Consider the following 24,021-nt stretch of genomic DNA (forward strand, 5'->3'; position numbering starts at 1 on the left):
ATAAAAATTAAAATAAAATATATATGGTATCTAAAAGTCTAGGAGATTTGTATTTTTATTTTAAATACCAATTATAATAACTCCATATTTCTTTACAGTCTAATTAAAAAAAAACAAAACAAACATAAAGAAGAAAGAAAGAGACAATCCCTTTGGGCAAAAACTGTATACATAGTTATTGTTATTCTTCCATATACTCAAGGTGACTTTGAAGGGGAAAGCAGATTAAAATAATCTTTAGTGTAGGCATGACAATAGTGGAAACCTTATGAGTACTGTAAAGCCATTAGATGTCATTTTAAAATTTTCATAAATCCCTTTCTTTAGTATGCTGACTTACAAATGGAATGGCCTGAAAAGAAATCTCTTTAAAATGTTTAGTGTAGATCCCAAGTTCTTGGTACCAACTGGTTTGCATTATAGATGAGTTTCTCTTGAGTCTGGTTGGTTTGGTAATGTAGATGCAGCGTGGGTTGACTACTTTACTTTTTTGATAGACTTCTATGTGATTATCATCTATGAGAGCAGGATTCCTTATCTGTTTAAAAGTCACATTCAATTCCTAGTAACTAAATGAATGTATTTGATTTTTAATTTGGGTAATATCTTTCCTAAGTGAATCAAACTGTGCAACATCTATGGTCAACAGAAGTGGCAACCTGAGTCCTACTATTGAGCTTTCCCAGTTCTTAAATTTCTTCCAGTCAATAAGAAATTTTCATCATGATAGAGACAGGATTAAGTAATACCAAAAATATATAGGACTTCCTATTTAACTTCATAATTTTATTCCTTTAGAAAGATTTTTTTCCTGTCTCGCTTTTGAATATGAACAGAGATCACTTTTTAAAAAGGAAAATAGACAATTTTTTGCTAACAGGAAGTAGGAAAGTTCTGCTTTTTAAAAAAAATTACCTTTAGTTTTGGTAAATGTAGAAGTCAATTTACTCCTACTTAACAGCTAATATGTGCTTGTGAATTTAACATGCGACCATACTCCTCTTTCTTTTTACATTGTGACAGCTGCATGTGGAGGAAACCTGACAGGCCCAGCAGGAGTTATTTTATCACCTAACTATCCACAGCCTTATCCTCCTGGGAAAGAATGTGACTGGAGAATAAAAGTAAACCCTGACTTTGTCATTGCCTTGATATTCAAAAGGTACCATTTCTCAATGAATGCCTCGGTTTTAAAGGGTTTTAAATGTCAAATCTGAAAATGACAATATTGGTAATTTCTTACAGCTTCTAATTAAATTCTCTGGCTACATCCTGGGGCACACATCTAATATGTGCTATATCACTGATTCCAAATAATATAAAAGAAAAATATATAGCTATATGTTACTTTCACTATCAAATATATTCCTGAAGAACAAAATATATATTTCTGTGACATATAGAATAAAAATCTTTGAAAGACAATATAAATTTTAAGAAATGCTTGATTTATGCTATTGTACCTAAGTAGAGACTTAAAGTTTAGTGAAAATTCTAGCTGTAAGTCAGTTCTTACAAGTTTTTAGACATAGAGGTTAAATATAATTTGCTCAAAGTGCATAGATCAGAAAAAAATCGTTCTACTTAGTCAAGAGATAAAAGACATTGAGATGATGTTGTATCATAATTTTAATTATTTGTTCTATGTTCCACAATCAACCTATATGTATTGCATAGGTTTTTACAAGTTGATGTGTAGGGATTTAGCCATATTCATGTATTCTGTTTATAATTTCTAATTGAGTCAATCCTATATAATCATCTTGCTTGCTGTATCTGTGGATGCAAGTGCAATTTTTTTCATTTTTTGATAGTGTGTTTTAAGTGTGATTTTAAAGCTGAGAATGGTAATATTGTTGTTGACTTCAGTGGAATGGTGATAAATTGTGGTTCTTTTAGGAAGATATGGTGGCACATTCAGAATTTTGCTGTGTAGTATTTGCATCCTTTCTGTAGAAAAAAGCAACATAAAACCATAACAACAACAACCAAATAACACCAAAGCAAAAAAAATACAGTTTCTTTAATTTTGGATTCCAGTTTATTTTCTAAAAACTATTGATAGACACAAAATTGAAGAACCAAATCCTAAGGTACTTGAAATTATGTAATAAAGAATACGATTGTTCTGTTATTCAGGTGTTTGATCAAATAGCATTAATGGATGAGAATAGTTCTCCACTTATTACACTCTTGAAGATGTCACATGATAGGTGTAGTAAGTAGCATATTTCTGTGGATTGCCTAAATAATCTGCTCAGTGCTCCATTTCAAATTAGATGAAAGAAACTTACAGTTACTCATATTCAGATTTGCTTGTGAATATTATTGGAAGGAGTAAAATATGAGCAATAAATTGGAATTTTATGTTTATGCAATACTTCCAATGAATTTTCTAAATGGTTTCTGTCCAATAATACACACACTTCCCAGTAGCTTAGTTTAGACAGCCCTGGAGTTCCGTGGGTCTTCTCTCACACCCTTCTTGTAAATTGCAATGACATTGGTACCTTCCAGACAGCAGAGACCTCCCCTGACTCCCAAGACCTTTGGCAGATGATGGAGAGCAGTAAAGTTTTTTGACATCTGCAAAACCTACTTTCTTAACATACCATTTTCTGTTCATTTCACCTCACCTTTCTCATTCGTAGGCAGCATACTACAGCTAAGGCCTGTGCTATTCTCAGGAAACTGGCTTTGAGAAGAAGCAGTGTCTGCACAGGATGAAAATGTCGACTGGGAAGAGGGAGATGCAATATGTTTTGTCAAATGTGTGTTTCCTATAGAAAGATTGAAAACATTGCTCTGTACAATTTGCTTTTCCTTGATTTTGGTCTTTAGGTTTCCATTCCTTTTAACTCTTCTAAAACTCTCAACTAAAAATTACCTATCCTAGCAAGTTTTAAAACATTTTAAAACATTATTCTGGCTTCTCTTCCCTCTTGAAAATAGGGCATAAAATACCATTCATTATGTGAAGGTATTTCCATTTGTCAATATGAAAATGCTTTCTGCTGATTACTTAGGAGAATAATAAAGACATTCCTTTTGTCTTACATAATTTGAAAATGTTTGCGTCTAACAGTAAGAACTAATGTAATAGAAAGAAAAATAGCTGGCCATCACACTTGGGAAAAAGAAAAATATTTATTTATTTTGTTCTACAAAGATAAACAGAAAAATAGCTATTCACCTAATTTGGTCTTTGCCTGCTCTTTTAATTTAGTTTTAATTTTTTTAATATTCTCTTCAGTGTTCCTAGTATATCCTTTTATCTAACTCTGTATTCATTTTTCATAGAACTATCTGAGAGTTATCTTTATATTGTCCCAGAATTCACCTCAATTAAATTCCTCTGAAAGACATTTCATTCATATTATCTTCATAATTACTTTGTAAAACATATAAATGTCATCACATATAGCATAGCATAGATGGTTTAATGAGAATTAATAATAATTCACATTAATTTATTATCTCTGATATCATTTGAGTAAGAACAAAGGCAAATTCCAAGATAGTGGTCTATTCATATGAAAGCATCTTGTTTCTAAAATGATAAACTTATGTTTGTGATGGGTAGATTTAGTATCATCCAGTTTGGCCAACTCAAAGTTGGACTTTTAATTCAAACTACTTTTCTGGATCGTTCGTGTGGTCACTTGTAAGAGGCATCATTTCTGAAGCAAGTGATTCCATGATCTTGAGAAAGGTATTTAAGATGTGTGGGAGGAAATTTGTGATGCTTTCAGAATGCTGAATGTATTCATATCAATGCTAAAAAAACTCCATTGAAAGTTACTGAATTTTTACTGTGAATCATATTTAAAAAGACATTTATTTCTGGAGAAGAAAATGTGTTATGCAAAAATTGGCATCCACAGTCAAAGTAATGTTTAACTCATTAAAAAAAAAAAAGAAGACTTAATTATTTTTTCTCTTTCTTTTCAGTTTCAATATGGAACCCAGTTATGATTTTCTACATATTTATGAAGGAGAAGATTCCAACAGTCCTCTAATTGGCAGTTTTCAAGGCTCACAGGCTCCTGAAAGAATAGAGAGCAGTGGTAACAGTCTGTTTCTGGCTTTTCGCAGTGATGCTTCTGTTGGAATGTCAGGGTTTGCCATTGACTATAAAGGTACTGTTCTCATTGTAATCTAAATAAAAGGAAAAAATGTTATTTAGTAATTATTGAGACCCAAATCTGTTTATTTTTGTATGTGCTCCAAACTGAACTGCCAAATACATTGATGCATCAATGTATGTTTTAAAAGCTATATTCTGTTAATATGTGAAGGAACACAGAAGTTCTATTTAATGAAAACTCTTTCACATCTGTTATGCATGTTTTCATCTTCCAGGGAAAAAAACAAAAGGTAGAAGATGTCCATCAAAAGTAATATTTGGAAAAAAGTATTAGAATAGTGAAATTGTCTTACCCAAGAAGACTATCTGACTGCTGGTTCTTTCTTGTCAATACATACCAATGCCTTTTCCTTTCCATTTTTTTTTGAATCTACAAATGCATTTTTGAATGATTACTACCAGATAGTATTTGCATTTTTTTGAGGGGATGTCTATTAGTAGATGGAGGCTGGGTTATACTGACTGTTTATTACAGTCATTTATGGAAGATGCTGGAAGAAAGACTGGTTTCTTTTCCAGTCACAGATGTCTGTGGCCTGATAATAATCTTTGCTGGGTTTTATTAGGCTGTTTTTCAGAATAGGCAGCAGAAGTGCTGCCTCAGCTTCTTATTCTTGACAATAGAAACAAACCACACTAATGTACATGTTAAAAATGAAGGACAAAAAGATCTAAAAACTGCAGAAAAACTATACCTATAAAAGAGAGAGGAGTGGAAAAGAAATATAAAATCTTTTTTATAGTTAGTCTTCATCTGTCATCCAGCATCATGCATTATTTGCCATGTGTGCAAGACTCTTCTTCCCAAAGTAATTGTCATATCACCATAAATGAAATCTTAGACTATTTGTTCCTGTCTAAACAAAATATCAAAAAAAAGGGAAAACAATTTATTCCAGAAAGTCTACAAGACCTGCAAGGAAAGAAAATGAAAAGTTGAGCAGAAAGAAATAAAGATATAAAAATGACGATACAAAATGTACATACAGATTTTCACTGCATATCTATTTTTTTCTCAGCATAGTCTGATAAGAGTTTGTCTATGCAACTGAAAGTTAAATTATAATGAGATAAAAATAAGAGATGCAAGAACAGAATACTGAATTTTAAAAGTTACTGTACTCAAAAGACAGTATGTTTTTACCTAATAATTTCATATTTTCTTAAGTACATTATTCAGTATTTTGTGTAAAATGTATAAAATGATAGAATGGTTTGAGTTGGAAGGGACTTAAAGATCATCTAGTTCCAATCCCCCTGCCATGTTAGGGATACTTTTCACTAGACTGGGTTGCTAAAAGCCCCATCCAACCTGACCTTGAACACTTGCAGGGAGGGGACATAAAAGGCTTGTCTGGGCACTCTGTTCCTGTGCCTTACTCCCCTCATGGTAAAGGATTACTTTCTTATATCCAATCTAAACCTATCTTCTTTCAGTTTGAAGCCACTCCTCCTTGTCCTGTCACTACTTGCCCTTGTTGTTCACTGCCTCAGCCTTCTCCGTGTCCTGGGTAACCAGGTCTCCCATTTCTTTCTGGAGAGCACCCGCGTTTTCCCTAGACCTCCTTTTGTCACCAGTGTGCATACAGAACGGGTGAATTCTAGAACTGGCCATTTTTCTTCTAAATACTAAATACTTTATTGGAGTAATTCAGCATCTGGAGAGTTCTGCTAACAAAAGGTAGGAAGAAAGTGGTCTTGGTTAGATCGTCTCAGTGTAATTTCCTCAGCCAGATAACCAATCTTACACAAATATCCATGATCTGTGTCTCAACAAGAATAATATATTAATAAGTTGTTAAAAAATTTAACCTGACTGAAAAAAAAAAACCACTGATAATTGTTCTTTTTTTTTTTAAATTGAAAGTGTATATAAATTTGCTGTAATTCATTTTAACAGAAAAGCCACGGGAAGCTTGTTTTGATCCTGGAAACATCATGAACGGCACAAGAATTGGAACAGACTTTAAGCTTGGTTCAACTATTACTTACCAGTGTGATTCTGGATATAAAATTATTGAGCCTTCAACTATAACATGTGTAATTGGTGCAGACGGAAAGCCGGCATGGAACAGAGCATTGCCATCATGTAATGGTATGTACTGTTTTCTTACCATTTCCCTTGTCCCTCCAGTGAATTCAATTTCTCAGTCCATGATACTATTTAGAGTATTTCTACACATACAGCTTGTATAAAAAAACTAAGGTTGAAAAATAAGAAGGATGATGAGTGTTGGACTATAGCTTAGTCAATAATGTATTACGTATTTAAAAATAGCTTGAAAATCTGGAATCAGCACATGTTCACCTAATGATTGCAATGTAATATGTAAGATTCTTTGGACACCCAGTGTTATTTAGAATAGATACCCCAACTATCTCAATACTCAATAATTGCCACCTTGGAATAAGAATTATACTTACTGAGGCAGAAGATTAAAATGACATCTCAGAACTGTGGCTAACTATTTTATCCTGTATTCCTTGTTTCAGTGTTTGTGTTGGAACAGTTTTATGGAACAATTTTATATAGAACAATTTTAACAAATCGAAAGGACATAATATATATTACTTAATAAAGTCCATAAAGTAGTAATTTATTAATGTTGAAAAATGATCTCCTGCAAAATTTTAGATTTTTAATTACAGAAAAACACAATTTAGAAGGAAACATTTCTATAACTCTTTAACTTTGGAATTTGTTTTAAATTAAGTGTAAGTGATACGCTTTCATTCCAGTGAAATTTTCATGACTTGAGAATTCCATGGGGTAATTAGACTTTGTGGCATAGCTTCTGGTATCTTCAAAGCAAGAAGAGAAGGAAATAATAAAGATTTTAAATTCATGTCATAAACTAATTTCATGTGATATTTGAGTTTCACCTCAGCCACATAATCCTATTCTGCCTACTGATAGATCAAACTTCTCATCTTCTGTCATTACACTGGATTTTTGCGTAATTCATATAAGCAGCTAAAAGAAGACATGGATTTGTAGTATTAATTTCTGCCTTTTTTTATTAGGAAGTCAAACTTGTGGAGATATTTCAAGTGTGATTTTAAAGACCTGTCAGGGAGCAGAAGGAACAGGTCTGCTCAACAGGGGCTAAGAGCCGAGCATGTCCAATGCACAGGCTCTGCCTTCACTCACTAGGCACAGCTCCCCAGCACATGAGCCAGGTCTGCAGAGCCAGGAGTTGGTGACAGGGTACATCCATAGCCCCAGAACAATTATGACCTTGTTGTCCACCTGGGCCACAGGTCCTTCTCTGAGCTGCTTTCCAGGAAGTTCTTAGATTATAGTCTGCTATATGTAAGATACTCACAGTACGGTAATGCTGATTTACTTTGTTCCTTATAGTAGAGTGATATTTTCCTTGCTTAAAATGAAATTAATGTGAGGATTTTTTTTAATAACCTAATTTATTTCTTTATTTATAAAATAATTTCATTGTTGTCTTCTTGGATAAAGAAGATAACTTTTTACAACCATCTGTTGTGAAATCTATAGTTTTTATGAGATCCTTTCACTAAATAAAAAGAGCACTGAATTGCATGTAACTAATTAATTAAAAGGCTTATATTTTAATGAAGATTTTGATAGGATAAAGTTTTCCATTAGTTCTCAAAATGTGAGAAGAGTGATAGCAATACTTTGTTTTCAGTGTATAGAAATCTATTTACTCAATATCCAACACAAGGAGATATTTGAACTTAAGAATAGGCACTCCATCAGTCCCTTATGCCACCTTTGTTCTCTATACGTGGAGGAACTTGTCATGCATATATTGTTCATTGTTTTTCTCATGATACAGACAGAACTACTACTCATATAAATCCTGACTTGTATTGGAGTTTTGAGCTCCACTGTTCTTAAATACCCTTCTAACTTCTGTACCTCTAAAAAGTCTCTCGTATCTCTTTGTTCTTTATTGTATATACAAAAGAAGCCAAAGCTATTTTTTTATATGTATAATTTGTGTGCTCTTTTCATGATCATTTAGGAAGACATGAGAAAATGCCAGTTCAAGCATATATTCACAAAGCAGAATACTTGGCATTCTGTGGAGGGTAGTGTCAACATATCTGTGTATTCCACTGTGACATTTTTTTGTGCGGTACCATATTTTTTCTTGACCTTTTTTTAACATGGATATAGAAAGATATTCAAATAAGAATCCAACCTAAATTCTGTGTTTACAGTACCTTTCAATTAAATATACTTCCAGTCCCTATGTGAAATACTTGTAGTCAAATAAAACTCGCATGTATTCTAATTCTCAAGAAACTATATTAAAAATTATATCCTGACAAAGAACCATTAGATATTTCAGTACAGGTAAACCAAACAAAAGCAAAACCAGTAAACTGTCATTTTGTGATCTTTAGATTTTTATTTCAGACTTAATAATACAGACAACTCTAATTAATAGAACGTGTTTCTTTCTGTTTGTTTCCAGCGCCATGTGGAGGGCAGTATACTGGATCAGAGGGAGTGGTTTTATCACCAAATTATCCTCATAATTACACTGCTGGACAGACTTGCCTTTATTCAATAACTGTCCCCAAAGAATTTGGTAATAATTTCTTCTATTGATTTATCAATCATTATCATTGTTCTACTGTTCAGATGGCCTTTTTGTGTAATAATGACCTTAGGTTTACATTGTTTTACAAATTATTTATAAAAAGTAAATATATTCCTGGCATGGAAATTGGTTCTAGGGTTTTAACCGTGTACTTTTCCCTAGAGTAATCAATTGACTTCAGGTAAGCCATGTATGTCTGCTGTCTAAGCATATCCTGAATACCTTCATGTATTACATTGTTCATCATCATAGAATAATCATTCATTCAAGCTTCCTGCAAGGGAAAATCAGGTATCAGAAAACAAGCTCTTATATTCCTCTTACATTTTAATTTTTTTATTTTTCATTTTTCAACAAGGGCAAGAGGAGTAGAATTACATCTAAGATGTACAGTGGAGGGAAAGGATGTAATTTTATATGAAAGTACTGGAATTGTTTGTGAAAAATCACAAAACTAATTATTTCAATGTTTTGAAATACTTGGACAAAATCTCTAAAACTTGTGTAATTGTATATATGGTGTAGTTTTCTTCAAAGCAAGTTTTTTTCTAAGTCCAGACAAATAGCAGTAAGATTCATTTTACTACTTACTCACCAAAAGGCTGAATTCAGAGCAACTTAATGCATTTGGTACTTTCTATGTGCAATGAAACCTGTAAGGATTCAGCTGTAAATAAAGTGCAGGTGGCTAGAGTGACAACATGATGTTTTTATTGACTACGTTTTACTTCATGTTTCTATTGCTATGTGATCTTTGAATTCAGTGAGCTATTTCCTATTTACTAGTGAGATGTTTAATTAAATGATTTATTAATACACTTTAAATTATGTACAGCAGAAGTACAAATTAAGTGTAGCAATATGTCAAAGATGGCAACACACTGGTATTTCTAATATTTGATCAGTTTTTATAGCCTTCTGATAAAAAAAGCACTAATGCAAATTAAAAAATTTAACAATCAATATGTTTAAAAAAGTCTTTGTCAGACTAAAGCCGGATATGCAACTAATCCTGTCTGATAATAGATGGTTCTTAATTGTTGCTAGAGTTGGTAATGTGATTTTGATACAAGCTTTTCTGTTTAGATATTTTGTTTTCTTATTCTCATAGGTACCCAAGCAATAAGACTTGTTTGACTGGAGGTCACAGTTTTGGTGAAAGCATGATTTAATAAATTTGGTTTTAATTAAAAATATGAAAATAATGAATAGCAAAAAAGTTCATATCATTTAAGTTTAATGCAGCTGGTTTAGCATGTTACACAATGAAGTAAGTTGGAAAAATTAATGCAGGAATTCATTGATAAGTAAGACAAGCAGAAATGTATCCTTAAATTTGACTTTAAAGACTAAGTTCTTTTATCTTCTCTCTTTTTTTTTTCTCTCAATCCTTTTCTTTTTCTGTTTTTTTTTTTTTCTTTTTTTTTTATTTTTTAATGTAGTTGTGTTTGGACAATTTGCCTATTTTCAGACAGCTTTGAATGATCTGGCAGAATTATTTGATGGAGAAAACTCTCAGGCCAGACTTCTTAGTTCACTGTCTGGATCCCACTCAGGTAAATAATAAAGAAAAGAAGTATACATTTCTTACACAACTCATTGTGGGAAAAAATAATCAGAAGAATGTTATGAATTTACTTTGGAAATCAAGTTATTGGAACAGGATGCTAAGGGAAATGGCACACTCTTCTAAATATTTGAATCAAGACATCATTCTGTAACATATGGTTCAGGCAAGAACTGATTGCTGGGGCTGAGTGTAGAAATAATTGAATGAAATTCTCAGATCTCTCTGTAAGAGGGCAGATTGGATGGTATAATTATCTTCTTTGCCCCCAAACTCTTTGAAATACACATCTACATATTCTGAATGTCTAATTTAAACACAAATTACTTGTATTTACAAAATGCAATTATCTGTATGCAAACATGCACTTAGACTATAAGCAGCCCAGCTGTTGCATTCAGGTAACTATAGCAAAATGCTGACCTTTGAAATCATAATTAAGCTTATATGGATTTCAACATGGTCACATTTCCAGTGTATGAATATATAATGGCTGCGTTCATCTTTGGTGGATAATATATAAATACATTTCTGCAGCTATGAATGTGTTTTATCATGCACTTCTAGCACTTAGGAGAGTTTATACATGAGTTTAAAATTGTTGGAATATGGGGCTATTCATGGCTTCTTGTTTTTTTACTTTGAATCACTGGAGAAATACTTCATTTGAAAAGAATGGAACGTATCTATTTGATTCATAGTAAATATATTATTGTATGAAAAACTCATCTCATAATTTTCCTCTGGTGAATCTTAGTTATTTGTGTCATAGTAAGAGTTCATCAAAAAATTCTAAAATTTGTTTAATTACTGACAAGAGTTCAACAACAAAGCAAAGTTAAAATTTTAAATTTAAGAGACAGTTTATCTAAGCATCAATTTTTACTGCATCAGAATTTATGTAAAAATGTAAAAGTTGAAACTAATGCCTGTTTTCACAGCAGACATTTGAAAATATTTGAAGGGAATTTAAACTCTTGATTTGTAGTTATTACTTGTGACATATCTGATTTACATTGATTTATGATGGGATTCTGTTACATGGAACAGAATGTCACTAGTTGCAACAATATAAAATTAAAGTGAAAGAATTATATCTAGTTATATATTTTGTCATTAGTTTCTGTAGAATTTCATAAAATATGGGTTTATACAGTCCAGTGAGAATGAAAAGAGTAGTCATATGTAGTGGAATCATTGTAGAAATACTTCAATTATTGAACTTTTATCATGACTCCTGACAGATATGTCAGGAAAGGAGATGAAGTATATTAAATACCTTTATAAATCCTCAAATCAGTTTTATTAGAAATAAAATTTTCAGTGCTGTAAGTTAATAATGCAGTATAGTTCATGTGTGACCATATATTTTATTGGAGCCACTACATATAACCAAGTCATGGTTTTGATCGCTCTGATTTCTTTTTTAGTCTTGAAATGGTAAACATCTCATGAAGATCCTTGTGGCATGTTTCAAATATTTTTTTTTGTTTAGTGTGTTCTGCACGTCAAAGTAAAGCTATCAGTTACAGAAAAGAGTTAACTAAAAGGTCTTCTAATAATTTTGGCCCCAGGTGGCAGTGGGGTTCTCCAGTCAAGTAGTTTATTGTAGCTCTAGTTCCAGCTGCTGCTGTAAATGTTAGAAGGTTTCTGTTGTTGAATCATGAAGTCTCTTTGTTCTGACAAAGCCAAATTTAATTTTTTACAATGTTATTTATATTTTCTTTAACTATAAAGGAAAACATAAAACTATGTATTTTAACAGTACATAATCAAATAAGCATATTTGATTATGTATTGAAGAGCAATAACTGTTTCTGTTTTGTGTATTAATTTACTGTCTCCATTTGTAGGAGAGACATTGCCTTTGGCTACATCTAATCAAATTCTTCTGCGGTTCAGTGCTAGGAGTGGGGCATCAGCCAGAGGGTTTCACTTTGTTTACCAAGGTAAATATGTCTGCTTTTGGTGGAAGACACTGGTGCCAATTAATTGAATTATTATTATTATTATTATTATTATTATTATTATTTTTAATTCTGCATAAGTCTTAACATATTGCTTTAAATATGAGTGTAGTCTTAACCTTTTCCCACTATCAGGGACTTTTCCTGATGGCAGAATGGCTTCATAACAGCAGTTGCCTCTATTTCTCCTGTGTGGCCACATGGACTTGAATACGTCCAGCCTTTCTCAGTAGTCTGCAATCTGTTGCTCCTTTACTGCTGAGTGAGCTCAAGGGGTTTGGGAATGTGCTTAATTGTATTAGTCTTTCTCAGTATTCCCAGTTGATTTTTCAAGAGTTTTTGCTCAGGCTGCTAAGGAATTCTGTCTTCTTGGAGAGCTCGGAGAGCAAATTGCTGCAGCACAGACCATCAGGCCATTTTAGTATTTAACTTTCTGGTCTGTTTCTGACCCAACTGAGCTTGATATGTGCACATTATGTGCGTGTTTGTACACTGCAGATGAAATGCAGGAATGACACAGCATGGCCAAGGCTGTTAGCATTCACTGGGCAGCTTAGCTCACTTAGCTGATCCATGAGTCTTGAATGCACTCTGGTGACACCTGGAGCAGTGCTGACAGATTCATTGCCTGTAAGCCAACAAATGCAGTCCCAAGGGGACTGACTTCTGGGCAGTTCACTAGAGGTATAGCATACATACACAGTAAGCTTAATGCGACAGTCACTGGACACTGTGGTTTATTATGTACTTCCTTTTCACCTTTACTAAATTGAAGTGTAAAAGTAGTTTTGGATAGTTTTAAATAACATTACTAAATAACTAATAACTGAACTAAATAACATAACTAAATAACTTTACTAAGGTTCCTCGATTCCTTTTTAATTTTTTGTTTTTAAACATTGGAGCACAGTCCTAGTTTGACACAGCAAATAAATGGAAAGAACTCTCTCACCTCAAGAACATTTCCACAGTTGTAAGGAGCTCATTAGAACTCATTTTTAAGCTTTCTGACTTCTGTGTTTGTAGGAAGATATCACCATGACTGCACATTCTACTTTGGATATACCTCAAGATGTTGTTACCTGCCCTTACTGCACATCAAAAGCATCTTGCACATACTAGCATTAAAATTTGTCATCCAGAATTAATCACAAAAGAGGGAGAATATAAACTTCTGAAATTAGAAGAGCTTTCAGCATTTGTGTTCTTATGCAGTTGTATATGAATGACTTATTTCTGTCTTACTCTATTTTGTTTTCATATGTCTAAAGTGTTATTTTTTTCTGCTTGTAAAGAATTCATAGTGATAAAACCCCACAATTCTGTTAGCTGCATAGATACACACATAGATTGCTATTGAACAGGAAGTCTCCAGGTGAGCACAATGTTGTGCCTCATTTCATACATTTACATTTTAGTAACTGTAAGAAATAGATTTTAACAAATAAGAGCATAAATGAGTTAGGCAAAGTCACTTTATTTGTGTCAGGAAAATAATGAAGCTATTTACCATGGAATTTTAATATATTTAAAAATACATCTTAACAGCTTTACTAAATAGAGTTACATATGTATACATATATTGGGTAATGAGTTAGTGGTAGTTAGTGGTATTTAATAAGCTCTCTGTTTCTGAGATATTTTTTCTTTCTTCTTATGAAGCATGTGATCATACTTCCAATGACCAACTCCTTGCTAGCCTTTTAAATACTTCAGAGAATGACATCCACTCTCACACTGAACACAGTAATCTGGTCTGCAAAGTCAATCATTTTATTTATTGCCCTCTATTCCAGGTTGACCTTCTTCCCTGTTCACTTTTCCACTGGGCTGATTTCAATTTTGTTTCACAGCAGTATGAAACATTTACTGAAAAGTGGAGGATAATTACTACAGAAAATGGAATGCCTCTGTGATACAGCTTGAGAAGTCTAGGTTGACAACACTATAGGCAAAAGCTAAAAGGAAGGCTTGAGGGAGGAAAAAGTTATTACTTGCATTATTTCACATTCTGGTTTGAGCAACCAACAGGTAGCGTTTTTAGATTCTGATTCTGGTTTAATGGCTTTTGTAATGCCACTTTCTCAAAAAACTTCTTTGTATCTGGATATGTCATCTATGCCATCATTTCTTTTCTCAGATGATCACATTTCCTTGTATTTCATGCAATAGGTAAAGAATGTCTGTAACATGAGACTGACCATATGCCCAGTCTTCCAAAATATTATGGTCAGGTATGTTGATACATGCTAGAACAATAATGTAAAAAGACTGGGATATTGTTTAAGGCTTTCTTATGCTTGCCTTCCTGCCATAACATCACCTAAGAAACAAGAGCCTATATTTTTGTATAACTCGGGCTGCAGCAGTACGGAGTTCCTTCCTTAAAAATAAACACCTTTCCACCATCCAAAAGTCTATGGGGTTTTAATATGTGTTTTTTACTTGTTATACCATACAAATACATGAACTAGTTTATTAGGTCAATTAAGATTTGAAGGAGGATTATTAAGGAAGTTAGATACTAAGATGAGGAAAAGGGAAGTAAGAATAAAAGAAGATTGTGACTTTAACAATCAAGTTGATCTAATTTGTGACAAGAATAATAAAATGCACAACCACACATCGGCTGCTAGATGTAATTAGAGAGCAGAACTAAGACTATATTTTATATATGTTCTACCATGACACAATATGTCCTGCTTTAAAACAGACATCCTGGAGAGGTGGTTGATGCCCTGAGCCTGTCAGTGTTTTAGAGGGATTTGAAAAATGCCCTTAATAACAAGTTATAACTTGGGCAGTCCTGAATTGGAAAGGCTGTTGGACTAAATGACTGTTGTAGGTCTCTTCCAACTGAAATAATCTATTGGAGGCATTTCAGCTGAGCTGTCAGCTGTGTCACCTTTTAGAGAAACAGACCTATTTTCCTAACTTTTTATAGATGTTTTAAACTGTACTACATTTTTCCATGGACTATTTAAATCCCATTTTAAGCAGTGTGAAACTACCTCACTTTGTTGTTATCTAGAGTTTGTGTTATATCTATTGTTAAGGCAGTTCTTTTTACAACGGGGCAGGGGAATGAGGATTAAAAAAATAGTACCTCTTATAGTGATTATGCATCTTTAGCATTTCTTATCTCACAGTAACCATTATTAGAGTATTAGTAAAACTTTAGAAAACTGAGCAAAATTTCAATTTTAAAATGTCACTGAGTATTTCTTGCTGGCAGTAGAATAATTTTATACAACTGTAGCCATGGATGTTTGCAGCTGTCATGGCTGATCTCAGTAAAATGTCAGCTTTTAGTCTGAAAAAGTACTTCTGCTATGTGAACTAATTTAACAGTGCTATTAAACTGCCCCTACATTTGCTATCATGTCAGAGATAGCTTGCTCACAGGAAAATAACTTTCATCAGGCAATATTATAATGAAACTACATGATCTACCATCCTTTGTTCAAAGATTCTGAAAGGTCTAGTTACTCAAAAAAATATTTGGATTACTAGTGTATCTGTTGAAATTTCTTGATGCTATTACTGAAAGTTATAGGATATTTTTAAATCTGACTGTTAAAAAGTGTCCTTTGCCTGCAGAGCTATTATAGGGATTCTCCAGATGTGGATGCTAGGCAAGGGTTAGAGAAATGGGAAGGGCTTTTTTTTTTCTATAGTTTTCTCCCTTTTGAGAAATTGGATGAAAAAATACATAGGGAAGGATGGCATTCCCATGGAAGGCTGAGCAAGAGTTTCTTCCACACAATGAATGGAAAATACTCCAGGAGTGATGCTGAAATTTTCAGTCAGATCATGTAGTCTCTTAGGTAAGACAGATAAGCTTCAGACACATGAAAAGTGAAAAGTTTAACTAGCAGGTGGCTGAGGTGGTGACCTGTGTGGGAGGAGGCTGTGAGCTACCATGTGCGATTCACAAACAGCCTCCTGCGAAGCTTCCATGGTATAAGCAACCTCTCACATGCTAAAACTCCCACCAGTCAGAGGACTGTGTGGTGCCTGTTCTCAGAATATTTGAAAAAGTGACAGCTGCTCTGGGGCAGAGATGCTTCTGGGTATGTGCTGCTGAAGATGCTGCTGGAGGCATTGCTGGAGATGTTCTTGGAAAGAGGCCCTCCCTGCCAAAGGGCTTGTACTTCTAAAGGGACTATGGCCTGGGCGTGGCACCTGCTGGAGTGAGAACATCTCAGAGGGGTTGGCAGCCTGTGAAAGTCCTATTCTACAGTGGGGAACATCTTTGAGCAACTGTAGCCTATGGATGACCCACACTGGAGGAGAAACACTCAGAAACAGAGTGATGTGAAAACCTGAAGAAGCAAAAAAAAGGAGTAAAATGAATAAAATGCTAAGTACATCAAGGGCAGGGGTAGGTGGGGAGGGAAGAAGCAAAAAGAGAGCACATACCCCAGCCTCCTGTGCTGCTTATCACCTCACTGGTAGAACAAAGATGGATGCAAGGAAACTGAGAAAAAGAAGAGGAGGAGAAGTATTTGAAGTTAGCCTGGTGAGAGTGAAGTAAAACTTTTTAATTAACTTGTTTGATTGTTTGTGTCCTATTTCTTTTTAAATCCTGAATCAGTGGTCAGAAGTTTGTGTAAAATAAAATTAAACATAATTAAGTATTAATTCCCTGAATCAAAACTGGTTTGTCCACAACAATGTACTGAACCCTTTGCTGTCACATAATTGTGAATGATTTATCTCATGACCAAAACTCACATTTGAACAAGTAGTCCTGACCAAGGGATGGATTAATGCCGAATTACATGGCAGAAGCTGTAGTTCCAGGCATATGAAAGTCATATGATTGGATGTGTGAGCAGCCATCATCGCCTAGGCAGTTGTAAAGTCATCATCACCTATTCCAGTGTAAAGTCAGCATACCATAACATGGAAAAAAAAAATGTTTGAGTAAAATAGTGCTTGTGTAGAAGACACTTGGGTAGAGAAAAGGCTATTAATAAAAATGAAGGAGAAACAAAAAAGAGCAAGCTGGGTCAGCTGAATTGAGCTGGCAGACTGCATCTGGTCTGCAGGTTATGATCAGGAAGAACTCTGACTGTGTGAAATCTTTGAATAATGATTTCCTCATTATCCTTCCACAAGTGCAGAACAGTTTCCTGCCATGGTTAGAACTGCATGCATGAAGTTTCATAGAACATCTCTGTGATACTGAGGTCCTGTTGAGAACTTAATCACAAATTCCTATTTATTTGAACAAAGGCAGGTATATTAAATTTGCTCAAAGGTAAGTTGTTTGTTTAAACTGTGTAAAGTGTTAACCCATTAAAAAAAACTTAATAAAATGGATTTGCTTTTGTTTTGCCATATTGTGCATTTGCCCAAGGGTATGCTAGTTTACCTCTGACCATTCTTTAAATCCTGGATACATTTTAAAACTTTCTTAAGCTTTCAAGGTTAAAATCTTCTACAACCATCCAACATTCTGATTTGGAAGAAAAATACATGCTCCTATATCTGTCTGACCTTGTCTGAAAAATCAACTCACTGCATATTAATAAAAAAGAGAATGTATTTTTCTGTTGTTGCTAATATCAATTATTTGTAAATCTTTGCATAAGCTTTCCTCTACATTCAGTAATACTTACACAAATTAAACTTTTATATCTGGTAGTAACGCTGAAAACTGGCAGAACATAATGTAATCACAAGTGAGAACTTTCAGTATTCTGCTAAAGTGTATTGCATGTTTAATGCTAGATTTAAGATAGGATTGATTTCAGTTAGTGTTTTGTATCCAACTTGTTAACAGATGTTGATTTTTAGAGCATTTATAAGTGCTTCAATAATTATGGTTCTGAATAGAGCAAATGACAGTATAAGAAATAAGAAGAGCATAAAGTTATCAATATGAAAATAAGTATATATAGGCTCCATTCACCTTGTCTTTTACTTAGTGACCAGGGTAGCTGAACAAGTAGGAGTGTGTCTGTACAGCTGTGCACATGAACAATTAGAAATATCACTCTTCACTGTTACAGACCAGCAAAGGAATTTCAACATACTGCTGTAAAATAAAATTAAATATAACTTTGTTTCTATTAACGTTAGTAAGCCAGAAGCATCATGCTTGAAAGTTTGCCAGGAATAGTGTTATACCCACCATCTTTTTTTTTTTTAACCCTGGTGCCATTTTGTGTCTTTGTTACTTAAGGGCTAAATGGCAGGCAATTTTCATGGTGTTATTTATTCATATCTAGAGGCAGTAATGCTCTAAAACTAATTCTTGAACAAACCAACCTGATTAAACAAAGCTTTTGAACATGCCGCTCTCACAGAAAAATTGCATGTATTTAATGAGATTATTTTAATGTACCTTTATTTTGTTATACTGTAAAAACAGATGATATTGCACACAAATTCTGCATCTGTCATTTTCTATATAATTATTTTTAGTTTGTTTTAAAATTGGCATTTACTAACTAATTGCAAAATGAAATGTAGTAAGGACAAGTTTGATATACAAACAACATGTACAATACTAAGAGTCTGTAGGTGTAAAAAAATCTGTTATAAGCAAGTTTTTATAAATAATGAAGCCAAAGGAAAAACTAGACCATGGGCTTCTAATGAATGTTATTATTTTGCTCTTTGTATGTTGCTTACAATCTTTTAACTGCTGTTGTATCACGTCAGGTGATACAAGGTTTTTGAATTCCCAGACATTATTGGTAAAAATAATTGTTGTAAACAGCAAATATTGAAATAGCCTGGAGGATGTATTGTTATCGCTTTATATTCTCCAATATGATAAAGCAAATATTTTTAAGATTTTATGTTGTCTTTATATCTGATTTGCTACACCGTAATATTTTTCTTGGCTTCTAATGAGAAAATCCTTGTGAGGTGCCGAAGCCACCGTAATTGTTAAGTGAAGTAGGTATAGTATGCTGCCGTTGAAGAGGGCTTCAGAAGCACCTCCTGATCTTCTCATGTGTAAAGCTGTGCATCCAAAATCAAAAGGTCTCCAAGCTGCCATGGCACTCATGTGACCATACACAGTCACAGCCCAAAGCCACATTCCAGCTAACAGCTGTGAAAGCATTAGCCCATTCCTTGAGAGTTCAGGAGCAGAGCAAGTAACATTAATTAAGCTCTGTCCTACAAGAAACAATCTGCATTTTTATTGGTATTTTTTTATTATTATGATTGTCATTTGTATTCATGACTTTTTATTTTTCTGTCTTTATACAGCTGTTCCACGCACAAGTGATACACAGTGTAGCTCAGTTCCAGAGCCTAGATATGGAAGGAGAATTGGCTCTGAATTTTCAGCAGGCTCTGTTGTTCGATTTGAGTGTAGTCCTGGCTATCTGCTACAAGGTTCAAAAGCTATCCGATGTCAGTCTGTACCAAATGCCTTAGCTCAGTGGAATGACACAGTACCAAGCTGTGTAGGTAAGCAATTACATTTAAGTTGTCTGTTCTGTCATACGTGTCTCTGAATTAGGATTCAGGAACTGTTTCAGAAGATAGTATCCAGCCCATATATTCACTCTCCTTCGATTAATATCAGTCATGGCAAATTTAAAAGAGCAGTTTTCCATATCAATAAATAATTGAGTACCAGCTGGCTCACAGGCAGTATAGTGTTTCATATAATGACTTAGATTATATGAACAAGTGTGATGCACATTTTGTTGAACATTCATTATTTTCATGACTTATCTACAGCTTGAAATATAGGACAGAATTTAATTCTCCAGAAGTGTCTTTACCTTTTTTATTGCACATACTTGTTTATTTATATCACACATACGATAAGGATTTTTTTTCAAGCAGAAGCATTGTATACCTTGAGTAATGATGGCATTGTTAAGTATAACTAATTTTCTTTAGTCTGCCAATAGACCTGCACTTAAATAATTCTTAGCACTCCAAAATTTCTTTTGTAGACATTGGAATATTTTACTGTCTCTATATTTGGATTTATATCCAAAAGTCATTGCTATTCCTAGGAATTTACTCTAGAATTAATTAGAGTGTTCTAAAAATAAATGTAGGTATCCTACTTCCTGTGTATTTTGATTTTTTGTTTTGTTCTGTTTTCTGGAAATTTGAAGAAGCAAGTGTGTGTACAGTAAAAATATTTAATGTACTACACTGGTTTATCAGCTAGATTCAATATTGGATCTATCTTACTGACTTACTGTCTTAGGCTGTGGGTAAATTCACATAATTTCTGTCAATCATGATTGTGTTTAATGTTATGTTTTTACAGTTTGTTGCTACTCTAAGGTAAAACATGATTAGGTTCTGCTGCTGGGCTGTTCTAGGCTGCACACATACAAAATTAAGTTAATTTCTGAATTGTTTATTCAGGCAGGTTGTGTTTTATGCTTGATAGCATTAATATATCTTAGATAAGAAGCTTTCTAAGTTCAGATGATTGCTTCATGTCTATGTGTATGTGCTACAAAAGCAAATAATTACAATGATCTTGATCTTAGTAAAATTATTATTACTTCTCTGTTCTCTAAAGTAGTTTAAGTTGTGTAATTATTTGTGATAATACTTTCTTTCAGTGCCATGCAGTGGGAATTTTACTGAGCGCAGAGGTACTATTCTTTCACCAGGTTACCCTGAACCTTATGGTAACAGCTTGAATTGTGTGTGGAAAATCATAGTGACTGAGGGATCAGGTATTCAGGCAAGTCTGTATTCTGTCAAGCATGGAATATTATGTAGTTTGTTTATTTCTCTAGAAATTTTGTACATTAGTAATCCTATAATTGGGAGGTGGGGTACTTGAAATATTGGTACTTCGGATTTCTCATTATTGTTCTTTGGTTAGCTTTATTTCATGTTACTTTATTTTCACATAGGAGTATGAATGAGATATGCTTAACAAGCAGCTTTCTGTTTTAATTGTGTAGTATATTGAAGACAGGTCCTGATCCTTCAATCTGATATGCAAATGCCAACTCTTTCTAGATGCTAGGATGTGACTGAGGCCCTTGAAAGCTTTGCAGCTATCTTGATAATCTCCTCATTTACACTTTGAGTAATTATTTAAAATGATGCAACACATGTGCAAAATCCTTCTTACTTACCTAGTGTCATATTTTCTAAGAGTTAACACAATGTAAAAAGTGAATGTTAGTGCTTTATTTGCATTTTTTTCACTGAGGTGTCTTTTGTTTGGATCTCTTACTTTCTTTGGGATGTGTTCTCTTTTTATTTTGTTGGTTTTAGAACATTTAAAAATGCATGTGGCTTGTTAGCCTAAAAAGTTTTTTGGTTGTGTTTTACAGATCCAGGTCATCAGCTTTGCCACTGAACATAATTGGGACTCCCTTGAAATATACGATGGTGGGGATATGACAGCGCCGCGTCTTGGGAGCTTTTCAGGTTAGAATGTGCCATGATTTAAAGATATAGTTGTATATATAGATATGTATGTGAGAGAATATATTTTTATTTGCTCACATATATAGACAAGGAGTATGTATTCCACAGTTTCTGATACCATTATGAAATGTTCTCATTTTTGGGAAGAGACTTCAGGTGGTGTAAACATGTCAATATTCAAATTCAAAGAGATTTTCAGAAGGAAATATGACACTAAAATGTTTAGCTTTGATTAGTGGAATTTAGTTGATAACACTTCCCAAAAAAATTCTTTATCTTTCCTATCCCTCCTGTAGAGGAGATACAGTGAGATAAATCGGTACTGACATTCAAGGAGCTTCTTTTGATAGCTTTGACCTGATTTATCATTATTAGACTCCCTTTCTCATGAAAAAGATGAAGCATTCAGTATTCATCCAAACTCACCAGACCTCACAGAGCAAACCAAATTAATACAACTGGGATATAACAAAAACAGATAATTAGTTGTTTAAAATGTACATCAAGCACATACGCTTTTGCTCCTTTTATGTGAGACAATTTCTTATAGAAAGAATGTGTTCTGTTAACCAAACCAAGAGAAAGGGATTAAGTAATGAATAATAACCCAGACTCATCATTACTGATCTGATTCTGGTATAGCTAAAGCAGGTGGATTTTTGCCTCTCTGATGATTTCACAAACTTTTAAAGTATAGAGGTATATTGGATTAGTAAGAAAATGAAAAATCAGCTGAAAAACTTATTGAACACAATGCCATATGGTGTGGGATATCCCTTTGGTCAGTTAGGGTCAGCTGTCCTGGCTGTGTTCCCCCCCCAGATTCTTGGCTACCCCCAGCCTCCTCTTTGGTGGGATAGTGTGAGAAGGCCATGACACTGTGTAAGCTCTGCTCAGCAGTATCTCAAACACCCCTGTTTTATCAACATGGTTTTGATCACAAGACCACACAGCACCATGCCAGCTACAGTGATTAACTCTATGGCAGACAGATCCAGTCCAGGAGATTATAACATTTTATATTAAATGCTATTAACAAGGCTGTATGTTAAATTGGCAGTAAGGAAAATGAAATTATGAAAATTAATCAACTTTTGGAATTATGTGTCAAATATATTGGGACCTTTGGATAAAGAATAGATTAAATGATGAATTTAACAATATTCTATTTAACAGTACTCAAGACTCAAAACATTATTTATTCTACAAAATAAGTGTGTCATCTTGTTTTAGCTTAAAAGCCTTCCTAATTTCCAGGGAATCTGCAAAAGACAGCTTTTTGTATTAGAAATATTTCATTGGAGATAGAGTAGCATGGATTTATTGTGGATTTATCTCTTGTATGTGAATGTCAGACCTAAAATGAAGAATTATTTTCTGCGTGGGAAAGAATATGTAAACAGGACATGAAATTTTCTGTTCTCAAAACGGAACCAGTAATTTGACATTAAAACTGAATTCCAGGCATAATTTTATAAGTGGCAAAATTTCTCTTACTAAATCTTGTCACTGAGTTCTGATTCACTTTCTGTGGATTCATCTGTCTTCCAAATACGTATTCAAGAGGTGAACATCTACAATTACTAAGAACTGACTGAACTGTGAACTGTGTCGCAGAGTTGATTTGGAAAGGTGAATTCACTGAGCCCATTTCTTTTTGGCCAGTCTATAACCACTTCTGATCCTTGGATGACTGAGATCACCTGTTGGAGCTTGTTGTGTGCTCAGTGCAGCCCTCTTCTCCATACAGAACTGGCTGCATGATGTGAAGAGCAGACCCTTCCTTTGAACACATACACATACATATGTGTACAGACCACTCAGAGAGAGAATGCATATGCAGTAGGCATTGAGGCTGACATCTGGAGAATCTACTGTTAAGATTTTGTTAAATTTAGAAAGAAATTAGATAAGAATATGGTCCATGGTGTATTTTTGTGCTAACCCAAGAAATGCTTGCTCTCCATTCTTGGTCTGGAAATTTTTTAGATAGCTACACAGTCTTTCACATGTTCAGTGTAGTGTTCACTTCAGGAATGAGATGCATTACTGTTGGTTGCCGTTGCTGATACTTGAAAGAAACACAATCTTCCGTAATAATACCATAATGGAACATTTAAGTAGAAATCCTATCCATCCTTATTCCTTTTTAAGCCATTAGGGGAGGCATGAATGCATTTACTGCCTCCTAGGACAGTTGCCTATTTTCCAGACTACAGATTCTCGACCAAAAGGTTAAGAAGCCTGTGAGACTCCAGTGTCCTACCATGGTATCTGTCTACATGAGCATTAGATATTTACCAAGGAGGTATCTACACTTAAGCTATCATCAGTGATATCTGCTCCTGCCCTCTACATACC

The 24,021-nt window shown here is 33.9% G+C and overlaps 1 protein-coding gene across 1 annotated transcript in view; it reads left to right on the forward strand.

Annotated features, from left to right (window-relative positions):
- Nucleotides 1-24,021, forward strand: part of CSMD1 (CUB and Sushi multiple domains 1) — a 1,097,029-nt gene that overhangs the window by 916,465 nt on the left and 156,543 nt on the right. The window contains exons 28-36 of the mRNA XM_085056685.1: nt 1,024-1,162; nt 3,952-4,139; nt 6,048-6,242; nt 8,608-8,724; nt 10,179-10,292; nt 12,157-12,252; nt 19,504-19,707; nt 20,835-20,959; nt 21,564-21,660. Of these exons, the coding sequence (XP_084912811.1) occupies nt 1,024-1,162; nt 3,952-4,139; nt 6,048-6,242; nt 8,608-8,724; nt 10,179-10,292; nt 12,157-12,252; nt 19,504-19,707; nt 20,835-20,959; nt 21,564-21,660 (1,275 nt within the window). The remainder of the gene's footprint in view (nt 1-1,023; nt 1,163-3,951; nt 4,140-6,047; nt 6,243-8,607; nt 8,725-10,178; nt 10,293-12,156; nt 12,253-19,503; nt 19,708-20,834; nt 20,960-21,563; nt 21,661-24,021) is intronic.

The sequence above is a fragment of the Lichenostomus cassidix genome, chromosome 3 (genome assembly GCF_008360975.1).
Source record: "Lichenostomus cassidix isolate B80296 chromosome 3, HeHo_3.0, whole genome shotgun sequence".
Taxonomy (NCBI): Eukaryota; Metazoa; Chordata; class Aves; order Passeriformes; family Meliphagidae; genus Lichenostomus; species Lichenostomus cassidix.